Source organism: Pantherophis guttatus, chromosome 13 (assembly GCF_059756535.1).
Source record: "Pantherophis guttatus breed Tessera chromosome 13, ASM5975653v1, whole genome shotgun sequence".
In the NCBI taxonomy this organism is placed as follows: Eukaryota; Metazoa; Chordata; class Lepidosauria; order Squamata; family Colubridae; genus Pantherophis; species Pantherophis guttatus.
The window spans coordinates 15775574-15800000 of NC_142075.1; the positions used below are offsets into that span (position 1 = coordinate 15775574).

General features: G+C 42.7%; 2 protein-coding genes across 4 annotated transcripts in view; one reads left to right on the forward strand and one right to left on the reverse strand.

The window, feature by feature from the left end:
* IL16 (interleukin 16) overlaps positions 1–15290 on the forward strand; it is a 43358-nt gene extending 28068 nt beyond the window's left edge. For all 3 annotated transcript variants that reach the window (XM_034421385.2, XM_034421386.3, XM_034421384.3), the window contains exons 15-21: positions 3734–3872; positions 4570–5683; positions 9889–10072; positions 10909–11010; positions 11629–11881; positions 13173–13298; positions 14498–15290. In XM_034421385.2, coding sequence (XP_034277276.2) covers positions 3734–3872; positions 4570–5683; positions 9889–10072; positions 10909–11010; positions 11629–11881; positions 13173–13298; positions 14498–14691 — 2112 coding nt within the window. In that variant the 3' untranslated portion in view covers positions 14692–15290. The remainder of the gene's footprint in view (positions 1–3733; positions 3873–4569; positions 5684–9888; positions 10073–10908; positions 11011–11628; positions 11882–13172; positions 13299–14497) is intronic.
* Positions 15291–17126: 1836 nt separating this feature from the next.
* Positions 17127–24427, reverse strand: part of STARD5 (StAR related lipid transfer domain containing 5) — a 10410-nt gene continuing 3109 nt past the window's right edge. Inside the window, exons 2-6 of the mRNA XM_034421383.3 lie at positions 23604–23653; positions 22132–22264; positions 21306–21423; positions 20175–20268; positions 17127–17935 (exon numbers count right to left, since the gene is read on the reverse strand). Coding sequence (XP_034277274.2) covers positions 17788–17935; positions 20175–20268; positions 21306–21423; positions 22132–22264; positions 23604–23653 — 543 coding nt within the window. The 3' untranslated portion in view covers positions 17127–17787. The remainder of the gene's footprint in view (positions 17936–20174; positions 20269–21305; positions 21424–22131; positions 22265–23603; positions 23654–24427) is intronic.

Consider the following 24427-nt stretch of genomic DNA (forward strand, 5'->3'; position numbering starts at 1 on the left):
ATAGATGATAGGGAGGTAGACATGATAGACAGATGATAGATAGGTAGGTAGATAGATGATAGGTAGGTAGCTAGACAGGCAGACAGACAGACAGACAGAGATAGATAGATAGATGATAGGTAGGTAGGTAGATGATAGGTAGGTAGCTAGACAGACAGACAGACAGACAGAGATAGATAGATGATAGGTAGGTAGGTAGATGATAGGTAGATAGATGATAGGTAGGTAGGTAGATAGATGATAGGGAGGGAGGTAGATAGATGATAGGGAGGTAGGTAGATAGATGATAGGGAGGTAGACATGATAGACAGATGATAGATAGGTAGGTAGATAGATGATAGGTAGGTAGCTAGACAGGCAGACAGACAGACAGACAGAGATAGATAGATAGATGATAGGTAGGTAGGTAGATGATAGGTAGGTAGCTAGACAGACAGACAGACAGACAGAGATAGATAGATGATAGGTAGGTAGGTAGATGATAGGTAGATAGATGATAGGTAGGTAGGTAGATAGATGATGGACAGATAGATAGATAGATGATAGGGAGGGAGGTAGATAGATGATAGGTAGGTAGGTAGATAGATGATAGGGAGGTAGGTAGATAGATGATAGGGAGGTAGGTAGATAGATGATAGGGAGGTAGACATGATAGACAGATGATAGATAGGTAGGTAGATAGATGATAGGTAGGTAGCTAGACAGACAGACAGACAGACAGACAGAGATAGATAGATAGATGATAGGTAGGTAGATAGATGATAGGTAGGTAGCTAGACAGACAGACAGACAGACAGAGATAGATAGATAGATGATAGGTAGGTAGGTAGATGATAGGTAGATAGATGATAGGTAGGTAGGTAGATAGATAGATGATGGACAGATAGATAGATAGATAGATAGATGATAGGGAGGTAGGTAGATAGATAGTTGATAGACAGATAGATAGATGATAGATAGATGATAGACAGATCGATAGATAGATAGATAGATAGATAGATAGATAGATAGATAGATAGATAGATAGAGAAGGTAAACTGAGGCAGGCCTAGAGCCAGATTTGGCTTTCACAAGTGACAGTGGGTGTGGGTGAGGGGGGGAGGCATCACTACTAAGTACATTGGGAGAGGAGCATCATAACTGTGAAAGCAAAGCGACTGTTGGTTAAGCCAGGGACATGTGAGACTGGGCCGAAGCCACCGAACTAAAAGTGGTCAAGGCATGTAAAGCCAGGAAAAGGAACCAAATCGTTAAGGGAAGGGGGAAAAAAACAGGACAATAGTTGGCCCTGAGCCCATGGCAAGCCCCTCCCCAAATGTCCCCAACAAAATGAGTTGGGCCTGCATGTGGGAACCCCCTCCCCACCAACAAAATGCCAGTGACTGCAGTGGTATCAGTGAGGTTGCTTTGAAAGAGTTGAGATCCTAACAGGACCCAGTTCAATGCTGAATGTAAACCATACCCCCACCGTTCCCCCCAGGGCAGGCTTTATAGCCAGTTTTTAGAGAATTAAGTTTTTCCTTTTTGAGATGGCGAAAACATGATGAGCGTGAACCTCAACGTGGGTTCTTTCTCTGTTTTAAAACCGGTGCATTGAATAACGAATTAAAATGCGTTTGTAAAACAAGAAGAGAAAATGGTTCCTCTCAAAGCAACCACTATTTCTGAGAACAAGCCAAACATCCTTTCTGTATGTGGAAACACCGACTGCGGGCCTCTTAAAAAAAAAAGTTAGAGAAGACAATAGCAGGGGTGGGTGGGAAGGAACTAAACTTTACCGCTGAGTATCTTGAGTGCAGAAAAGGAAAATATCAAGTGATATATGCAAAGCATGCAAATAAAATAAAATAAAAATAAAACCAGTAATCCTAGGATGGCAGGAAAGCACCTAAATTTATAGAACGTCACAAGTTTCAGAGTCAAAGACGATATAAAAGATTTTGATCTTTCCTACTATTGCTTTATTTTTTTAAAAAAATGCCTTTGCGGATACTCATAAAAATGAGTACTGCAGATAATTTAAAGATAGATAGTTTATTTCTTGTTTGGATTCACACAACACATGAACGCCTTTCTTATAGCTTAGTTTAAGGTAAAAACTAGATCATATTAGACCACTGTAGTACATTTATACATTTTGATGGGGGGGGTCAAAGCGATAAGCAAGAATATCAGTAATTTGTGAAGTTTCATCACGTATGCAGAGGACCACAAATGAGATAATTAAACATGTAAGACATGAAGGTAACACTTATGGTCCTGCAGTGATTAGTTAGTCAGAGGCAAAATAATTCTATTTCTAAGGCCTACAACTCTGTTATTAAAAAAAGACAAAGCTTTTAGAAGCTTTAGAAATAGATGAGACTGATTCTCCTTTGATCTATCCCAAATATCCTTTTGAAACTTCAATTAGAATCTCCTTTCATATCTACCCATATAAAAATATGAGCACTTTTATCCTTGGCTGTGCACCGCCCTGAGTCCAATAGGAGAAGGGCGGTATATAAATTGAATAAATAATAATAATAATAATAATAATAATAATAATAATAATAATAATAATAATAATAATAATAATAATAATAATAATAATATCAGATAAAACTATGGGGTTATTCACATGTAGTTATTTGAATAACTTTGGCCTGTTACTTTTCCGAGTTAATTTGTGCTAATTTTTAATGCTGAAGAGCCTTCTTTGAAGCTTATTCTCAGGTTGCTTGAGAATTTCTGTCAAATTTCTCTTGGTGTTTTTGAGATGACTTTCTTAACTGGAGTGAAGATGTATGTTTTCTCTTTAACACTGAAACATTCCAAGTTTCCCCATCTGAAAGAACCCCCATTAGAAGAGTTTTCTGTTAATGTTGTCCTTTGGGATTGAATGGAAGCAAGGAAAGCCAGAGAGTAAACCATTAAGGATTGTACAAGAATAACAAAATAGCAGAGTTGGAAGGGATCTTAGAGGTCTTCTAGTACATCCCTTTGCTCAAAGCAGGAGATCCTATACCAATTCAGACAAATGGCTGCCTAGCCTCTTCTTAAAAACCTCTTGTGATGGAGCACCCACAACTTCTGGAGGCAAGTCGTTCAACTAGTTAATTGTTTTCACTGCCAGGAAATTTCTCCTTCGTTAATTTCTCCAAGAAAAGACACGGCATTCGCACAGGGCCTTTTGCAAATTGAAGAAGGGCAAGAAAACCACACTTTGCCCAATAACATTTCACTGACATTCTCTTCCCCTTTCAGTGAAATTTCAAAGGAAATTAAATGTGAACTGGAATGGGGTGGAGAATATTTCAACATAGTTTAAGCCTCTGAAAGCATCGTTTTTATTTTTCCAGAAGTAGAAGTGCATGTGTAAATCAAGTCCCTATTTTGATTTTTTTTTTTTTAAAAAAAAATGCTTAGGAATTGACTGCAAAGGATTTTAAAAACTGGCAAAAAATGATGAATGTTTAAAAAAAGAGGGGGGGAAATCCTGTTTTTTAGCCAAGTGATTAGATAAGTCAGTATTAAACTAAATCCTGACCGAGTGTTATTGACTGTAGAATCTAATGGCGTAAAGCTGAGCTAACAGCATCATTTGTCAGACTTGAAAACCCAACCTGCTTCTGTGCTGAGTTCCAGATGAAACCTTTTATGTTTCTCTAGATGGAACAGCTCAAAGGTACCAGAGAATGCAGTTTGATGCAACTCAATGTTGTCAGCTTTGTGCTTCCTGTTTTGTCGACAGGAAGTTGGGGACCTGCTGCGGCTGAGAAATAAGACGGTTGTAACTCACGGCACATTTGCAAGTTCTTTAGCTCCACGAGCTGCAGAACAGCTGAAGGTGTCCTCAGGAGCTGCAGATCGCGAAAAGAAAAACAACAAAGGTAAGATTTGTTTTGTCTGCCATGGAAGGTCAGTGCTAACCAAGGAGCCTCCTTTGGAATGGGACATAGGAATTATTGTGCAAATTTCAGCTTTGCAATCCTGGGCTAGCGATCATTATCGTGACCAAGATTGCAGACTGACATTCAGTTTTCTGCAAACAATCTGAATAAAATCTGTCCAGGATTCCACTCAAAATTAATACTGGAATGAGATGGGATGATCTAACTGCACCACTATGTGAGTTAGTAACTGTGACTGCCTAGAAGTCTCTCAGCGGGTGGCACATCTGAACCCTACCTACGGTCAGAAGCTAAGGAGGGTTGGGATTTGTTAGCCTTGTATTGGAGACCACCAGGAATTTCCATGGTAGATTAAATAGAAAAATAGAAGATCACATCCTTTCTTCTATTTTGCTGCCATAAAAAACTGCATGGACATTTAACTTGAAAGAGATTTTCTCAGTTTTTGCTTCGTTAGAAATAAATTTCACTCATAGGCATAGGATCGCACGGGAACAATTGTAAGGTTCCAGGATTGTTAGTGGCACAGGCAAACCAATTTTTGTACAGTTCCTTCGGTCGAACTGAGTTTGGTGGACCTTGCTCGCAAGTATGCAAGTCCTGTAGGGCAACTTTGAATTCAGAACGATCCCATTGGTGAGAGCTGACGTTTTGTTAATCATATAATGCATTTTAGGCAAGGCAGATTCATCTACAAGACCTGCCCTCAGAAGACAAGCAAGGGTGGATTATAGCCTTGAGACCACAACCGAAGATCCTTGGGTGAGAATTTCTGACTGCATCAAAAGTTTGTTCAACCCCAGCATGGCTGAAGAAAGGTGCACCTTAAACATGCCGCATGGCATCAAAAGCAAAGACAGTGAGCCGGCCCTGCATTGCTCAGGTGCAGCCCTGCAGCCCTCAGACACCGAGGAGAGCGACCCCAAAGCCTCTTCTACATCAGAAGAAGGTGACTTTGTGAAGAAAGGGCCACCTGTAGCGCCCAAACCAGCTTGGTTCCGTCAGAGCCTCAAGGGACTAAAGAAAGGAAGTTCAGATGCAAAAACTCTCAGAAACAGCAGCGCTGAGCATCAGAGCATGTCAGACAACGAGGCGGGCTCCATTACCAAGATTGTCCGGGCATCTCCTAGAGGATCGTCAATAAAGCAGAGAATCAGCTCTTTTGAAAATCTGGGCACTCCTCAGTCTCCCGAAAAGGGGACTAGGAAGCTGAGTCCAAAGCCGTCCGTTCAAAAAGAAGAAGCTTCTAGCAGGCAGGATTCACAAACTGCCAAGTGCGATCCTCAGGAAGCATCCACCAGCAGCATCGACCACCAAGGTTCTGAGAGCAGCCCTCTGCCGTCATCTCTAGGAGAAAATCAGATCAGCTCGTCGTCTTCTTCCTCCTCCATGGATCGTTGTGCTTCTACTTCAAAGACGAGCAACGACACCCGTCTTGACTCATCTTTGACTCTTCCAGCCTCACAAAATACGGAACTCAACCCACCAGTCACAAAAGCACCGAGTCAACGAGCACGGAGCTTTCCACTCACTTCATCTCAGGCATGTGAGGTGTTGAAAAGCAGCGCCGAGGGAGAAAAATGCAGCAAAATCTACTCCTTTAGCAATTACTTCTCATCCGCTTTGATGAAATCCTTAGATGGCTTCCCTTCTCAGTCTCCTCGGTGTTCTAGGAAGAGCCCTACTGGGACCTCCAACGGAGGGATTTCTGAATCTGGCACAGAAGAAGACAAGGTTGCTATCCCTCAAGGAAGAGAAGTTCAATCTCTGGACACTGGCTATTCTCTTAAGTAAGTTCTTTCTGTTTGTAACTTTAAAGTGTGTGTTTCTTTCTAGTTAAAAAAAAAAAATAACCCCTTGGATTTAGTATTTGCTTTGGAGTTTTAAGTCAGCTTTTGTACAAATGCTCATATAATACTAAGCTATCATATGATTTTGGTTTTGGTTTAGAATTATGCTCCCATTTACCCATGTTGGCTTAGTGTTATTGATAAACTAGATCCTGTAGTTATGTGTCTGTGGAGTTTCCTTGAAGGCATTTCACTTCTCATTCAAGAAGCTTCTTCACTTCTGACGTTCAAAACTGAAGAAGCTTTTTGAATGAGAAGCGAAACATCTTCAAGGAAAAACAAAAGACAGCTCAGTTGCCTCTTTAGAAAGCACCTTTGGGAGGCCCAGTGGCTATGATCAACAAATTATGGTTTTAAAAACTCCGTCTTAGCATGCCGCACCTTTCAAAGTTTTATCCACAGTTTCCCTCAGAAGGGAAGGACAAAAGTCTTGTTTAGGCCAGGCATCCTAACAGGTGATGGGATGTTTCAGATATTCTCTGAAAACAAAGAATAATTGGAGAGATGTCAACATTGGAAGAAGGCTTTTAAATGCTCTTCACCTATGGCATTTGCCTTGCTGATGTCTCCAACATAGCTAGAGATCCAGAGGGAGCATTCTGTGAATATCTCAGGAATTAAGGAAGGCTATGGATCTTGCATATTCTTCTGATCCCCTCTGAAACTGAAGAGGAATTATCATTCTTCTCTTCGTTCAACTCTACTAGGACAATCCCCCTAGCAATTTTAGATAAGTCTTTTGTCTTCAGGTCCCTACTCTTGTAATAATTTGTACGCAGTATTTAAAATCTGCTGTGCTTTATTTATTTAATGTATTTTTGTAAGTGGCAGGAGGTTCTACCCCAGGTGTTATTTTTAGGAAAGCCAAGCAGATTGGAGGTTGTTGAAGAGATGATAAAAAAAAAAAAAAAAAAGGAGCGACTGCATTTTTATGCACCTCCTCAGCCATCTTGTCCACCTTCCCTCCTTTAGAATTCCTCTAGAATTCTCTTGGTTTGTAAAATAGGTTTCTTGAAGCAGGCTGTCTTTTGATCAGTTGCAATGGGAATTGTCCCTCGAAGAGTTAGCTGTGGGTTGTCCATGGAAATTTTGAGGCAGTTTCTGTTGAGCCAATGCCGGCAGTCTGAAAGATGACCCAGTTTTTTCACTGACATCTTTCAATACATTTTTGAGGAGAAACCCCTGCAGTTGATGTGGCAAGAGTTGGTACATTCCGATGACTCTCTGACTCTTTGCCTAACTAATAAAAAGGTAAAAGATAAAGGTTCCCCTCATACATATGTGCTAGTCGTTTCTAATCCGAAGAGCCAGCGCTGTCCGAAGACGTCTCCATGGTCATGTGGCCGGCATGACTAAACACCAAAGGTTCATGGAACACTGTTACCTTCCCACTAAAGGTGGTCCCTATTTTTCTACTTGCATTTTTTACGTGCTTTCGAACTGCTAGGTTGGCAGAAGCTGGGACAAGTAACGGGAGCTCACTCTGTTATGCAGCACTAGGGATTTGAACCACTGAACTGCCGACCTTTCGATCAACAAGCTCAGCATCTTAGCCACTGAGCCACCACGTCCCTGCCTAATTTATATATATATAAATTTATTATTAAATTTATTAAATATTTATATATAAATATTTATATATATATAAATATATATACATATATATATATATGTATGTATGTATGTATGTATGTATGTATGTATGTATATATTTGACTGATGAAGTTACTTGGATAAGTAACAAGAGGTCTTAGATAAATAAACTTTGGTCCAGTTGCCATGAATTTAACCTTTTTAAGATACTTTTGGCCTGGATGATTGAATGTTCATCAACATATTTCAATACATTTTTTTGGTGAAAAAACCCTTCAGTTGATGGGACAAGAGTTGGTACATTCCAATGACTCTCTGCCTAACTAATTTTTTTTTATTTTGACTGATGAAGATACTTGGACGAGTAATGAATCGTCTCAGATTAGCAACCTTTTTGGTCCAGTTGCTGTGATTTTAACCTTTTTAAGAGACCCAGTTTTAACCTTCCACTCCTGTAGCATCCAATGTTCTATGTGATTTTAGAAGTTGTTCAGTTCTCCTTATGCTGATCATTGTGGTCATATCCTTTCTTAAGGTCGAATTTGCCTTGGCGATGTTTTGTTGACACGCGGTCCCAAAGAACGCTATTGGCTATTATTATTTAGGATGTTGCTTTTTGATTTCAGCCCTGGCCTTGCTGTGAATGAATTATTCAACAGCAGCCCAATGAAGGAAACCTTTGAAACTTCCAAATTTTCTCAAATTTGGTCTCTCTGTAGAAAAAATGGCCATAAAAACCACAAGTTGAAATAGGGTTTTTACTAACTTGGTTTGAAAGGTCATTATAGTAATTGCTTGGAAAACCTTTTATTTTGACACCAGCTTCTATGTTGCAATGCGGGCCCTCTCCTCTTCCATCACACATGGTTATTTGAGGAAATTACAGCATATTCTTCTCCCCTTGACTCCCAGACCTATGCCTTCATTGCTTCTGCTTTTAAATCTCAACGTGCTGAATCTCTATTTAGGAAGCAGGTTCTGAGAAATGGGAGAGCATGTGACTTTCACGACTCTTAAGTGTGGTGAATATAGACACCCAGTGGTTGTAGGAGGCTGAGTTTCAGAAGAAACAAACACTTGTCAGTATTTCCTGAAATATAGTACAGCTCCGTTCAATCTTCATGAGCTCTTCTACTTTGAAGAGTCTGGGTCTCTCTGGAAACAACTCTGAAATACCACCAGGTTGGCTGTATTTGAGAGCTGAGGTGATTTATTTCTGATTCAGTTATAGGTTACTTGAAACCACGATAAACAATTCTTTAAATCGAAACAGCTTTGTGGAGTTTGTGGGTAGTTCTGTTTTCCAATTTGCAGGAACTTCACGTTCTGGACTTCAGGCCTTTGAAAGGGAAAAATGCTTCTAGCTTTTCTGCTCTTCCACATAGCAAGCATTGGAATGGATGGAGAGCTGGATGGAGATAGATTGATAGATATAGATAGATAAACATAAATAGATAGATAAAGATAGATAGATAGATAGACAGACAGACAGACAGACAGACAGATGGAGATAGATAGACAGACAGACAGACGGAGACAGAGACAGAGACGACATAGACATAGACGTAGACGTAGACATAGACGTAGACATAGACAGACAGGCAGGCAGACAGATATATGGATAGAGATAGAGATAGATGGAGAGAGAGAGAGAGAGAGAGAGAGAGAGAGAGATACAGACAGACAGACAGACAGACAGACAGATTGATGGAGATAGATATTTAGATAGATAGATAGATAGTTAGATAGATGGATGGATGGATGGATGGATGGATGGATGGATGGATGGATGGATGGATAGATAGATAGATAGATAGATAGATAGATAGATAGATAGATAGATAGATAGATAGATAATAGATAGATAGATACGGAGGGAAAGAGAGGGAGAGAGAAGAAGAAGGGAGAAATGCACACTATATGGAGTAAGGATATGGAAGGATGATTATATTTCTGCAAAACTGCAACATTTCTGCATTTCTTTTATTCCCTTGTCAAGGGAGTGAAAATAAGGGGCAGCACCTAGAAGAAGGACAGTGATTTTTGTCCTCCAAACATTCTAATATTGGCATATTGGAAGACAATCATAAATCATTTTAAAACTCTTTTGAGGAATTGAAAGTGCTGCTGGTGTACCCTGTAAAGCCATTGCTGGTTTTAAGTATGGTTTGCTGAATGAGTATCCCAATTCTGAATTCAAATACCTTGCTAGGACAAGTAAGAAGACTGTAACACTGTAATAAGAACCTATAGAATCCAATTTTGATCCTGAACACCCATTCTCTATTCTTATCAGAACAAATAAGATATATTCTGATATTCTGACTAGATATTAGATATTCTGACATTTCCTTTTGCACTAAAAAAAATGAATTAAACAAAAAAAGGGGGGGGAATATCTGAAAAACATGAGTGAGTTGGTGGTAACAAGAGTCTAGAAAGTGGCTTGACTGTAATGAGGAGAAAAAAATAGAAAAATTAAAAGACGTTTCAAATTGAACCCAACTGCTTCTTATTCAGCATTTCTTATTTCCTCTTCTCAAACTGTCTAGCCTTTCTGAGTTGAGAGACTACGGAGCAAATCACCCAGACAAAGAGAAAAGGGAAGATAAGAAGAAAGGCTGCCCTTCTCCAACCCTGGGCACCTCCGGGCAAGCGGTCATCTCTCTCCTCACCCCTGAAGAACTGGAGAAACTTCTGGAAGAGGTGAAATCTTTGGATGAAGCAACACTAAAGGCAAGTCCCTGACATCCTCAGCTTTTCCAATAGCTTCTCCTAACCAGGAACCTGTGAGCGTTTCACACAACGATCCATATCGCTTTCAACCAGCAGAGCTAATAGTGTCAGTACAGGGGTGGGATTCTACCGGTTCGGGCAAACCGGTTCACTCCGACGATCAGCTGGGTCCGACTGCCTGCCCCTGAGCTTTACTTACCTTCATCTTCACAGCTGATTAGCGCGGCAGAGCAGATTGCTGCGCCGCAGCTGTTTTTAATTCCCTAGCACTAACGCGGAAGGTTATTTTTTTGTTGAAGTGCGCACATGCACGCAGTGGGCATCTGGCGCAGGCACACATGAAGCGCGCAATCACCCGAACCGGTTGTTAAACTGGAAGGATCCCACCAGGGGTGGGTTCTACTTACCTTTACTACCGGTTCGCAATGGGGCCGCGTGCGCGTGTTCGCTTTGCTTGCGTGTGATGTGTGCTCTTCTGCGCATGCGCAGAAGCATTCTGATGACATCAGGGTTGGTGGGCGGAGCATCCCACCGGCATTCTGATGACATCGGGGTTGGTGGGCATCCCGCCGGTTTTACTACCGGTTCTATAGAAATGGTGCGAACCGGGGGCAACCCACCACTGGATCCCACCACTGTGTCAGTATGATGGAATATTCCATCCAGCCATCCATTTCCATTCAGTTATCCAGGTGGGGGCGCCACTTTCACTTGATTCATTCAAGCAGAAGCTGAGGATGGATATATATCCCCAGGAATGCTTTAATACTTGCAGGATTCAGGATCTTCTTTCTCTTACCCCACCCTATTTATTTGTTTTGTTTTGTTTTGCACAGCAACTCAATGACATTCATGTGACAATTCTGCATAAAGAAGAAGGGACTGGCCTGGGGTTTAGCTTGGCTGGTGGAATAGATCTTGAAAACAAAGCTGTTGTCGTAAGTAATATGCTGGGTGGTTTATTTTAGAGTGGGGTGGGGGGCGGCAGCTTCCTGATAGATCAAAAGCCCTTTGTGGGAATAATTTCAGTTCCTGTCTCATATGGATTCTTTCATAATCGGGAGAAGGAATCTGGAAGCCCAGTCTCTCCATTCCTAGTTCATCCCTTCCACTGCTGTACCACATTAGTTCTTGATCTTGTTGCACCTAATGGAATTTGAACCAAGTAAAGTAAAATCATATTCTGTACTATCACATTAACTTCCCTTCCTCCCTCCTTTCATTTTTATTTTCTCTATTAGAAGAATTTTCCCACTTATTTGCCACCACATAGACAAATTCAAAAACTCTCCTGTTTTCTAGGATCTTGCTATTATCTGCTGTCTTTAAGGAAAGAAAGCCCCATAATATTTTTGTTTTATTAGCACGGGCAAGAATATTATAAATTAATCCTGTTTTTAAATGGAACCAGGGCTAATTTGCTGACACTCTCCACTTCTCAAACTCTATCATGCAATTTTTTTTTAAGAAAAAAAAAATCTCACCCACCTTACTTCTCCCAATGCAAATGAAAGACAGGTAAGGAAGCTTCCTCACTATACGTCTTTTTGCAACAGGTTCACAAAGTTTTCCCCAGCGGCCTAGCATCTCAGGAAGGAACGATCCAAAAAGGGGATGAAGTCTTATCGATCAATGGGAAATCTCTCAAGGGTGCCACTCACAGCGAAGCACTGGAGATCTTGCGAAAAGCACGACATCTCAGGCTGGCAGTGATTGTCACCCGAAAACCCAAAGAGAGAGAATGGAGCACCTCAAGTGGCTTGCTTCAGTCCTCAGCATCAACAGGAAGCGAAACTTCAATGGATTCCAGTGAGTCTGGGGCCTGATGGTGGGAAGGGAATGGGTGCTGATACTATAGAGTGGGATTCATGCAGTGGTGAAATCCAATTTTTTTTACTACCGGGTCTGTGAGCGTGACTTAGTGGGCATGGTGTGGCTTGGTGTGCGTGGCAGGGGAAGGATACTGCAAAATCTCCATTCCCTCCCCACTCTGGGACCAGCCAGAGGTGGCATTTGCCGATTCTCCGAACTGCTCAAAATTTCTACCGGTTCTCCAGAACCTGTCAGAACCTGCTGGATTTGATTCCTGGATTAATGGTAAAGAGTATGCATGGAAGGTATCTTGATGCAATTTTGTGGTCTTCAGTAGAAAACATCTCAAAACAATGTAGGGGAAGAAGTTGGTGGAGGAAGAAGTATTTGCATAGAATTAGGGGAAAACCGAAGAGAGGGAGGGAGGGAGGGAGGCAGAGAGAGGTGGGGGGAGGGAAGGAGAGAACAAGTGATATGCGCCATGGTGGCACAGTGGTTAGAGTTCAGTACTACAGGCTACTTCTGCTGCCTGCCGGCTGCCTGCAATTTGGCAGTTCGAATCTCACCAGGCTGAAGGTTGACTCAGCCTTCCATCCTTCCGAGGTGGGTAAAATGAGGACCCAGATTGTTGGGGGCAATAGGCTGACTGTAAACCGCTTAGAGAGGGCTGTAAAAAGCACTGTGAAGTGGTATATAAGTCTAAGTGCTATTGCTATTGCTATACCGAGAAAATATTTTCCAAAAATCCCCTCAAGAATCACAAGTAAGGTAATTCTACACACTTGTCTTGATTCTTCCAGGGCCCAGTGGGCAATTAGTCTCTAAGATCTTTTGGAAAGTTAAAGTTTCCAGTGAGCAGGGAGGGCAGTGATCCAAATGTACGAAGATTCCAAGATTTTAGAACAGAACTTTCCAAATATTCTCCATTTCAAAACTATGTTATCCCTCTTTGGCAAATTCCATTAAACTTTTCAAGTTTCACATCTGTAAATGACAGGAAATTTTGCTGCCCAGATTTCAGCAATTTATAGCCAAAGGGAGGTCCAGGAACTTCAAGAAAGAAAAGGGGTTTGGTTAGGGTCCACATAAGGGCCTATGCACTCTAACCATCTGCCCATAGATTGTTATCAAGTCAGGTTATTATCCCTCTGTCTGAGATCCTCTTAGTGGTCCAGTATAGAACGTATCTATCTGTACAAAACTGGTGGTTTTCTGTAGCACTATGCCATATTCTAGCTTTTTACTAACGAAACTCATTCTCCTCCAACAATATTCTGCTTTGACCCAGCACCAGAAGATCTGATCTTTACGGTTACCCTGGAGAAGACATCTGCAGGTTTAGGTTTCACTCTGGAAGGAGGAAAAGGCTCCATTCATGGAGATAAACCAATCACCATCAGCCGGCTTTTTAAAGGTACGGTGGTTTGGTAGGTGTGATGTTTTGGCCGATGCTGTCATGTCCAAGGAGAAGTATGTCAACAGAGAAATTAGAAGAGGCATTTAAACTTTTCTGGAAATGTTAAACTGGAAACATGCGAATGGACTAGAACAATTGGATGGTCATTTTGAGGACAAGATGCTTTGTGCATGTTGAAATTTAGAGGAACTATTCAGACTACTGTGTCCAACCTTTGCAGTAAATCGCAGATTAAATCATGCCCCCTTTTTAATCCCTCTAAACCACTGTGCCATTCTCTTGCAATATAAAGTCACACAAATGGAGACTGTGTTTGCTATTATTGTAAACTTGTGATGGTGGTGATGGATCCCTCTCAAACTGCACATTATTTTTAAGAACGTGGAAATGGTTCATTTGTTCAGTTAATTGGCTCATTAGATTCCACCCAACTGAAAAATGACTCTGGGCAGTTTGCTTTTGCATACCACTTGTTGGGAAACATGTGAGAGGATGCTGTTACTATCATCATCTACTAAGGTGACTTCCTAGGAACATCTTTATGGGAATGGAAGACTGGATCAGATGAGTCCAAAGCCTGGTCCAGCTTCAGTCCTTCTCTAACATCCTTAACACATTGGTGGGTTGGAGACACTTTTCAGGGTCAAAATGCTTCTTGAGGGTGGAGGTTCGTTCTCCGAGCTTGTAGGTTGGCTTCCTAAGGTTTTGTTACCAGGTTAGGTAACCACTTCAGTGGAGTTTAGGGGATGTCTGTGTCTTTGCTCTTCTACTGATAAAGGCTTTGTGTGGTCAATAGGTCTTGTGATGGGGGGGTCAGGTCAGGTGAGGGTCTTATGATGGGGATATCGTGTCAGCTGAGGGTCACTGGGAGGTTGAAGTGCTGGTTGTGGGACTTGGGGAGGTTGGTTGAGGGTCAGTTCCATCACCAGTTGGCTATACAATGGATTTGAATTCTATAGGCTTGTAGGCTTGTAGTAGGTCGGTCTGTTGATGGAATTGCTTATGGAGTGCAGTGATGAACTCACGCGTGTGGTGGGTGGGTAGCATGGCCAATGACTCTTGTATTGCTCCAATCAAATTGATGCTGTATTGCTTTCCTCCTCCGGATACCCACGAATGACCAATGTGTATTTTGGTATCTCTCACACACCCCTATCCTCCCACACATTGCTAACACCACGCTTTGTGTCTTTCAGGCATGACACCCCAACACAACCCCCCCGTTCAGCCTGGAGATGAGCTGCTGCAGGTGCACACGTACCTGATGCAAGGACTCACCCGCTTCGAAGCTTGGAATATCATCCGGACCTTACCCGATGGGTTTATTACTGCCATCATCAGGAGGAAAAATTCAGTGGCTGGAACGGCTTCCTCTCTCCATGGAGAGTAGTAGTGGCCATGATGATCACCAAGGCTCAAAAGAGATTTGGAACTGCTATGACCCAAACTAGGGACTCATCCCTTGCTCGAATCAGCTACCCTGCAGCTGATTTAAAGGCCCCGGGTTCTTTGCTCGCAAAGGGAATGTCAAGAAAAGAGGAGGAGGCCAATGTAAACAGCTCACTTGTTTGTGTGCACAGTATCATTCAAAGTTCCTGTGGGGAGCTGTGCCTGAACTAATCCAGGATTTTGCCAGAAGCAAAAGGGCAGAACCCCGAAAGAAGAATTGATGGCAGAGGAGATAGTGGGATTAATTAACTGGGCCTTGATTGCCTAATAAGCATCAAAGCAAACACAGGAGCCCAGCGCATGGAGATTCCTTTCAGGACCTTCCTTTGATGCAACCTGGAGGGTGTATCTTGGAACGTGAGGCCTCTGTTGAACCCTTCCTGGGATTGCAAGTGTGTAAAAGTGTGCATATATTTCCATCACTGGGAAAGCACATCCCTCTCACTTTGGACTGGCTGTAGATTGTCCGTGGCTGGATCAGGAAAGCCTGATTTAAACCACATTTTTACCTGTTCCTCCAATAAAGTATTGTTCTTTTAATCACGTTACCTTTACTTACAATTATCCCCCCTCCCCAAAAGAACTCTGCTCAGAAACAGCTGCCGCAAACTTCAATCCAAACAGAGACAAGACCAAGAGTGACTTCAGAGCACCCTATTTTTGTATTTCTAATGTATAAAAGCACATCAGAACAACATATTGTGATTGAGAAAATATTATTGCCTGAGATCAGTGGTCATTTGAAGCAGCTGGGGCAGTGATGGTTAACCTTTTCGGCACCGAGTGCCAAAACTGGTATGTGCACGCATGCCAGAGCCCCAAAACCTGGAAGAGAGCAGCTGGCCGGTTTGCATGCGTGCGGCGGCCAGCTGCACTTCCGGCTTCCGTGGTGTGCATGCGGCTGGACAGCTGCTCTCTTCCAGGTTCTGCCACCAGGGGTGGGTTCTAAATTTTTTTACTAGCGGTTCTGTGGGCATGGCTTATTTTGTGGGTGTAGTTTGATGGTCATGTGACAATTCTTTAGGATTTAGCAGAGGTACTGGTCTACCAGGCTTTTAACTGCTTGCAGAGGTGTACCGGTCTACCCATTAGTTCTTGGAGCGTTCCGGTCTACCCATTTGTTTTTGGAGGCACCAGTCTACTCATTTGTTTCTGGAGGCACTGGTCTACTACCACACTGCCTTTTAATACTGATCAGCTGTAGGGCGGCCCTTTGAAGCCCCGTGGCAAGAGTTTAAACAATTTTTTTCCTTCTAGCCGATCAGCTGGGGCTCAGGAGGCAGCGAATAGATTGGGGCCATGGCCAAATAAAAGGTAAGAATAACACGGGGAGGGCTGGAAGGCCCAGCTCCCGAACAAAGAGAACCGGTTCGGTGATGTCATATCGTCACCACTACCGGCTCGGCCGAACTGGGAGGAACCCACCACTGTCCGCCACGTGCATGCGCACCGGCCAGCTGGCCCTCACGTGAAAACCAGCTGGCCGGCATGCATGCACGCATCAGAACCTGGAAGAGAGCAGCTGGCCAGTGCGCATGCGTGCTAGACCGGCTGTCCGGCATGCATGCACACATCGGAACCCGGAAGAGCAGCTGGCGATGGCACACATGCCCATAGAGAGGGCTTGCGTGCCACCTCTGGCACGTGTGCCATAGATTCGTCATCACAGAGCTAGGGAGAGTTTATGAAGGCAGAATCCTGGAGCAGACATGTTTCCTTCTCTCTAAACAGGATCTACAGTGCAAAACTGGTAGGTGTTTGTCTCAGTTTCTTGTTAAACCTCGTCTGACAACCTGCTGTTCCACAACCAACCCAAATTTACCATAACCACATGTTTTCCTCATGCTTAAGAGTTTCGTATGCTTGAATGTTTCTGTGCATAAACATCTCTCTTCCCACTGGCAGGCTTGTAAGTCACTTAGGAATTTTTTCCCCTCTGCCATGCAGGCGTAATGCAGGCAGATATTTGTGATTTAGATGATATGGGAGGAGAACATTTGAAAAACAAATGTGGCTTCTTCAGAGTCTTTATTTTTTTCCCTCCACTTCAACAGGAAATGCCTTATTGGCTCAAACCAACCAGACCGCATGAAAGGAACTCTTGATAGATACCTGGGTGGAGATCTAAACTCAGGAGTTCTAAGTGATGTTGTCATCATTGTGAAAGACAAAGCAGCGAATGGAATTTGGCAGATACACAGCATCAGGTCTTCTTCCTTGTTTTTCTGATTTACAGAGGGACGAAACCAGCAGAGCGAATTGCGGTCCAACTCTTTCCTGTTCAGGTGCTGTTATGTTTGAAAGCCTACCTTGCAAAGCAAAACCCAGAGAGATTCATTTCTTTTCAAAGTCCTTAGCAACGTCGGACCCCAGTCGTGTGAATAAAGTGCTATTTAATTCTAGACCTGGGCTCACAAGCTCCCCGTCTAAATTAAGGAGAAATTCATGCACATCCTTTCAAACAGATCACAGTTTTGAATTCAGCCCCAGGAAGTTGCTTGTGCAGTCTCAGTATTATTAATATACAGCCCAGCTACAGTATGTTTTCCCTTTGAGACTAGAAATGGAATGGGGGGTGGGAGGAGACAGGGAATTTAGCTTAATAGCAATAGCAGTTAGACTTATATACCGCTTCATAGTGCTTTTACAGCCCTCTCTAAGTGGTTTACAAAGTCAGCCTATTGCCCCCAACAACCTGGGTCCTCATTTTACCCCCCTCGGAAGGATGGAAGGCTGAGTCAACCTTGAGCCTGGTGAAATTCAATCTGCTGAACTGCAACTAGCAGTCAGCTGAAGTAGCCTGCAGTACTGTACTCTAACCACTGTGCCACCTCAGCTCTCTAAACCAGCTGTCACCAACCGGTGATCCGCGGACCATGAGAAAATTTTCGTGGTCTGCGGAAAAATTATTTGCATTTTTTTTATATTGCACTACATACTATTTATCTTTTTTTAAAAAATTCATATTAGTGGTCCGTAGGATTTAAAATTATGAATTTAGTGGTCCCTGAGGTCCGAAAAGTTGGCGACTCCTGCTCTACGCTACCAATGTGACAGCTGCATTAGCCAAATTCCCGTAAAACGCTGTGATGCTCCTTGGTAAGAAAGATTCGACGATTTTCTGTGGAAGGTTGCCACTTAGATCCGTCTGGAAGAAACTGAGCAGGCGGGTCTTATTTGGATCCCTGCAGAGAAAACAAGAACCAAAAAAAGGGAAGAGAAAGCAGTTCAGTAAAAATGGCATATATCTCCAGTGAGAACCAGTTTGGTATAGTGATTACAGGTGCAAAAGAAAGCGTGGGGAAACCTAACTGTTAATCCCTTCCTTAGGCACGAAGCCAGCTGCGTGATTCAATCCCAGGAAGAAAGTCCTGGGAAACAACTTCCAAAAGTGGTTGCCAAGAAAACAGCATGAACTGTCCAAGTAAGTCTCCAGGAATCAAGGTTGAATTGGAAGACTGTAACAACCATATATCTCAGCTAACCAGGCAGTGAAAACCAAACACCTTACTGGAATGGAATCACCTTGCAAAATTTTAAGGCCCAAAAACCAGGATGCTTTTTAGAAAGCTTCTACTGTATTTTTCAGAGTATAAGATGCACCGGAGTATAAGACACACCTTAGTTTTTGGGGAGGAAAATAAGAAAAAAGCTGATTGGCAGGTGGATCAGCCTCCTGGAATATCTCCCAGTCAGCTGTTCCCAGAGGTGAATTTTAGCAACAGGTTCCTTGGTTGTGAGTTCTGTGCCTTGGTTTTTTTTTTTGTTTTTTTTTTTCTGCCTCTGAAACTTCTGAAAACTCCGTTTCAGAAAAAACTTTTTCCTGCCTCTGAAAGTCTCCGAAACAGAGTTCAGAAAAAAAGCCTCTGAAGCTCTGTTTGGGGGCTTCTTTTCTGAAGCTTCTTTTCTGATGCTTTTTTTAGCCTCTGAAACCTCCGTTTGAGAAGTCGGGCAAGGCTACATTTGGAGTATAAGACGCACCCAGATTTTCACCCTCTTTTTGGGGGGAAAAAGGTGCGTCTTATACTTCGAAAAATACGGTAAGTAGGTGATGGACCAAGCATCTCTCGATGGACCAAGAACACTTCTGCCTCACCCGGTATAGGTTTTATTTAGATGAAAAACAATGAGCAACGGATTGTGCCACAAATTCTAGCAATCTACCCAACTGCTGTTTCTCTTTATTTTTCTTTCTTCTGATACTTTGCCCTTTTCAACACTGGTTTTAGTTTACGTCAAAAGGAAATGGTAAGATGGAAGTTGACCCTGCTGCAAAATACCATCTTTATTTACAAAGAGGTGCTTATTAGACCTATGAAACAGTTAAAGCAGAGGTGAAATCCAGCAGGTTCTGACAGGTTCTGGAGAACCGGTAGCGAGAATTTTGAGTAGTTGAGAGAACCAGCAAATACCACCTCTGGCTGGCCCCAGAGTGGGGTGGAAATGGAGATTTTGCAGTATCCTTCCCCCAGGAGTGGGGAGGGAATGGGGATTTTGCAGTATCCTTTCCCTGGAGTGGGGGGTGGGAATGGAGATTTTGCAGTATCCTTTCCCTGCGATGCCCACCAAGCCACGCCCACAGAACCAGTAGTAAAAAAAATTGAATTCCACCACTGAATTAAAGACTTAAGAAAGGCCACACAGTATTTCTTTTCCCAGTGCCTCCTTTTCATATTTATATATTTCTACAACTTCTGCGTGCCAAGGGCCACGCCCAGCCTAAGTTGTTTTATTCCATCATTGGAGATGCTAATGCGACGTGCCTGATGCTGTCCTCATGCTAACAGCATGACTTGACACATGCATCAAATGTGTTTACTGGTTTGTAATCGCTGGATTGCATTGACGGTGTTAATCACATACGTGCTGTCCAGATAGGTGGCACCGTCGAGAAATGTTATGCACTCTTCCTCTTCCTCCTCAGTTTATTTTCTTTTCATCTCTTAGTTGGCCTGCTTCTGCACTATTAGAATGTCATCTTCAAGAGGAGAGAAGCTATATATCTTGGAGGAGGCGGCATCCATAATTCATTTCCAAGCCATATCAATCTCAGCGACGTGAGTTAGTAATAAACTCATGTATGAAACAGTTATCCAAATAGCTTTTAATGCAAAGTATACACGTTCCTTTCTTATTTGTTTGTCAGATTTATCAGAGCTGCCCATCTCAGATTGCGACTCTTGATGGCATACGACAAAACAAACAAAACACATCTTAAGTATCTCTTTCCAATTTACCCACGTAAAGCTGGCCGCTTCCTGTAGAAAAACCACCTCCCTTAAACTGCCTGGCGGATGTTCAGTTAGGGTGTTGCGTAAGCTCTAATTTGGCAACAACAACAACCACAGCAGCAAAAGGTGTGTAAAACCCTAGAGCATTCTTGGCCTACAGGGTGGTGTCATCAAATATTTCCACGCATCTTACCCTGGAACAGGAATGAGAAAACAGCCGCAGGGAAAATTCAGGCCTCTCACGTAATTTGGCTGAGGTGGACTCAAGGGATGTTCCACGTTGGTTGCTATGAGGGAGGAACATTAAAAATTAAAATGGGGATTCCCTAGTGACAGGAGAAGCATTTATATGTATTAGGCCCGTGATGGCGAACCTATGGCACGGGTGCGACAGGTGGCACATGGAACCATATCAGTGGGCACGGAAGCATTGCCGTAGCTGAGCCCCAGCGTGCATGCGTGCACTGGCCAGCTGATTTTTGGGCCTTCCAGTCCCACCGGAAGTTGGGATATGGGCTGTTTCGGCCGCTGGAGGGCCTCCGTGGAGGTGGGGAAGGCCATTTTCACCCTCCCCTGGCTCCTAGAAAGCCTCTGGAGCCTGGGGAGGGTGAAAAACGGGCCTACTGGGCCCACTGTGCCATTACGTGCTAAAAGCAGGGGTCGCAGGGGTGGGGCACATTGAATTATAGGTATGGGCATGCACGTGGGTGACCTCCCCGTGCTCCCCCCGGTTTTGGCACGTGACGGCAAAAAGGTTAGCCATCACTGTATTAGGTTGTTCTGACCTAGGCTTCCCAAAAGCACAAAGCCAACTCCTCGTCCTGATAAAACCCCTTTTATTTAGGTTAAAGGGAATTCCTCTCCAGCAAAGTCCCGGCCAACAGTCTTGCATGAGAGCATGACAACTGCAGACCTTCTTTATCAGGCTTGGAGAGTTGCCAGGCGGATATCTTCCAAACGCCACGCTGTAGAAGCAGCAATTAGATCTTTACCCTAGTGAATTGAACTAATTGTCTCCTGCAAAGTATCCTTCCCTTTCTCCTCTTTATTCCCTATGGGAGGGGCCATTCACCATCCACCGGTGGCTTTACTCCTGAGTCGACCCTTGTTTCTTAGCTGTTCCCTTCTCCTGGCAGCTTTGCGCATGCGCACACTGGGAACAGGCTCCAGATGTTCTTCTGCCCCACTGATGTCCGACTCCGGATGGCCCTGGCCCCATCTCTGTCTCTGACGTAAAGCACTCATCAGAGCCTTTTCGAGACTCCAGGACTGGCCCATGCCCCCCCCCCCCGCCTCCTGACTGAAAGGTTTGGACCAAGCTTACCCGCAGTCATTTTTGAGCCGTCCTCATTATGTTGGATCAGGACCACATCTAAGAACTCTCTTGGAGAGATCATGTTCATGAGAGCCGAGGGTGTAGTCGTTCGCAGGATACAAATGTCCTGAAATTGCACACACAGGTGGCAAGGATGTTTAAGACTCCTCTCATTCCAGTGGCAAAGCTAACGGTATATACTTCTACACGATAGACGTTTAACTAAATTTATCCAAGAATGGTACCCTTATATCATGGCATCCAACCCATCACACATTGTGGTAAATATAAACATAGACTGGATATTAAGGGGGACTGGATGATCATAATATATCACAAATCAGCAACTGTAAAAAAAGGGCTGAGTCAGAAACCAAAGGTGTTTTTCTTCTTTCCTTTCCTTTCCTTTCCTTCTTTCCTTTCCTTTCCTTTCCCTTCCGTTCCCGTCCCCTCTCCTTCCTCTCTCCCTTTCTTCCTTCCTTCTCTTTCTTTCTTTCTTTCTTTCTTTCTTTCTTTCTTTCTTTCTTTCTTTCTTTCTTTCTTTCTTTCTTTCTTTCTTTCTTTCTCTCTCTCTCTCTCTCTCTCTTTCTTTCCTTCTTTCTTATGCTTACCCAACCAGTGTGTTTGCAGTCTCAATATCAGTAGATAATCAGTCTGCCACTGCAGTTTTAGCACAATACAAACAGACATCAATGCTTCCACCATTCCCTACATCCCAAAACATAATGGGAATTCCTTCGCTTCCCAATTACCCTACAATAGCCAGTGCTGGGTCCCAATAGCATCTTCCTTTCCTAGCTGTTTCTGGCTATAAGTAAAGACGTGTTATACTTACATTGTTTATGGATTCAACCACTACTTGTTTATTCACGTTCTCATCCCATTTTTCTCTAAGTCCACCAGTCTCTGGCTTTATACATTTAAACACATCCTCTGATTTTGCAGCTAAAACTCCTTCTGCTCTGTATCTTTTGAGAGAAGGTGGAAGAATGAGAGAAAGTCTTAGTGAATGAAGTAGGAGGGTGCTATTCCAGTCAAATTGCATTTTAAGCGTCCTCATTCAATAAATGGAGCCAGTTAAGGTGGTGGCCTAGAAACTGGGAGACTGTGAATTCTAGTGCCACGTTTGGGCACGAAAGCCACTGACCAGGGGTGGGCTTCAAAATTTTTTGCAAGGGGTTCTCTGCCCAGTTGCTGGGTGGGCGTGGCCATGGTGGGCATGGCCTAGTTGGCCTCCTGCACCACAGTGGGGGGAGGGTATTTTTGCCCTCCCCGGGCTTTGGAGGTTTTTCTTGAGCCTCCGGGAGGGCAAAAACAGCCTCCCCAGGCTCTAGAGGCCCTCTGGAGGCTGGAAACAGGGCCGTTTCCAGCCTTCCTGAACTTCCGGTAGCCGCTGCATGCATCCTGCACTTATCTGCATCCAAAACGGGCCGCGTGGGGACTCCTGGGAGGGGCGAGGCCAGCCAGGAGTGGGATTTGAGGGTTCTCCGAACTGCACAGAATCTTAGCTAGAGGTTCCCCCGAACCCCTAGCAACCCACCCCTGCCACTGACTGACTTTGGGCCACTCACTTTCTCTCAGCCCAAATCTCTTCACAGGGTTGTTGTTGTTGTGGGGTAAAGAGAAGGAGGAAGGAATAGTAGGTACATCCACCACCTAGAGTTACATACAAAGTAACAAAGGTGGGATAAAACTCAAATAAATAAAAATGAGTACATCTGCATGTAATATATTAGCATTCCGAGCATTTGTCTGCTTTTTAAATTGCAAGGAAAATGTTTTATACAGAACACTGAAGAAAGTAGCACCTCACCTAAGCAAAATCCTCAGTTACTTAAATAAATACACATTTACAGTTCTGTATTTCATCATAATTAAGCTTTCTAAGGATGGCGCATTTTTACATCTTTGGGATAAGTCATGTTTTATAAGATCAGCTATTTAGAACTGTATGAGGCAGCAAATCAGTTTGCATCATACATTACGTTACACAATATTCTTCTTTATCATTAAGTTTAAAACTTTCTTCTCCAAAAGAAAAAATAAAATAACAAAAAGCTATGACTGATATGTATGAAAAGCTTATGTTGGACATTTGCTTAATTAGAACTCTCTTTTCTTCTCTTCCATTACTGGAACCTTCTCCTTTTTGTGTTTCATCTACCAGTTTATTGAGTATGGTGTTCAGATTTTAAAAACACAGAACTAAAATTAGCAATAAATAAGTCATAAATGGCATCTTAGAGATCCATTTATCCCCCCCAGAACTTTACCTAAATGCTGTTTTGCTTCTGGTATTTTACTTACAGGTTTCCATGAAATATATTTGAAGGTCTCCAAGATATTGTGACGTTATTCTAGAAAGACATTTTAAAAAAAAAAATCAGATACAATCAACTGCATTATTGTTGCACGCTGAAACTGAATGAGGTTTTATTCAACCTTAATGTTTTTTAAATACGTTAAGGATACATTTTCAGCAGAAATGGACAAATTAACGCTGAGTTTAAAAGATAAAGAGATATCGATATTTTACAATGTGTGGGAACAGTGGTATAACTAGATAGAACGGAGATAGATTGAAGATAAATAGTTATTAAGTACAAGTAATTGCTTAAAAAAATGTAAATACGCACAGTTTAATTTTTGTAAATAATGCATGAACTATTGTGACAAGAAAAACACTACAATTAGCTGTTGTTGAGTGAAATATTTTTTTATGTTTTTAATGTAATAAAAGTTTAATAAAGTGTTAAAAAAAAGAATACATTTTCAGCAAGTAATGCTAAGAGACTTAAACAACAAACAACACCCACAAGGCTTGTCTCGTGTCAAATAAAAATAAATAAATTTGCTTAAAGCAACTAGATTTTTCATTAGCCATGACTAACTTTCCCTGTTGACTAACTTTCCCTTTCAACAGACCTTCTTTCAACATGAGTAATTCTGGATTTGGTTCTGTTGAAACCGAAAGGCCCTGAGGAGATAATCCTCAATTTACGACCACAATTGAGCCCAAAATTTCGATTGCTATCAAGACAGTAGTTAAGTGAGTTTTGCCCCATTGTATAACCTTTCTTGCCACAGTTGTTAAGTGAATCACTGCAGTTGTTAAAGTTAGTAATACGGTT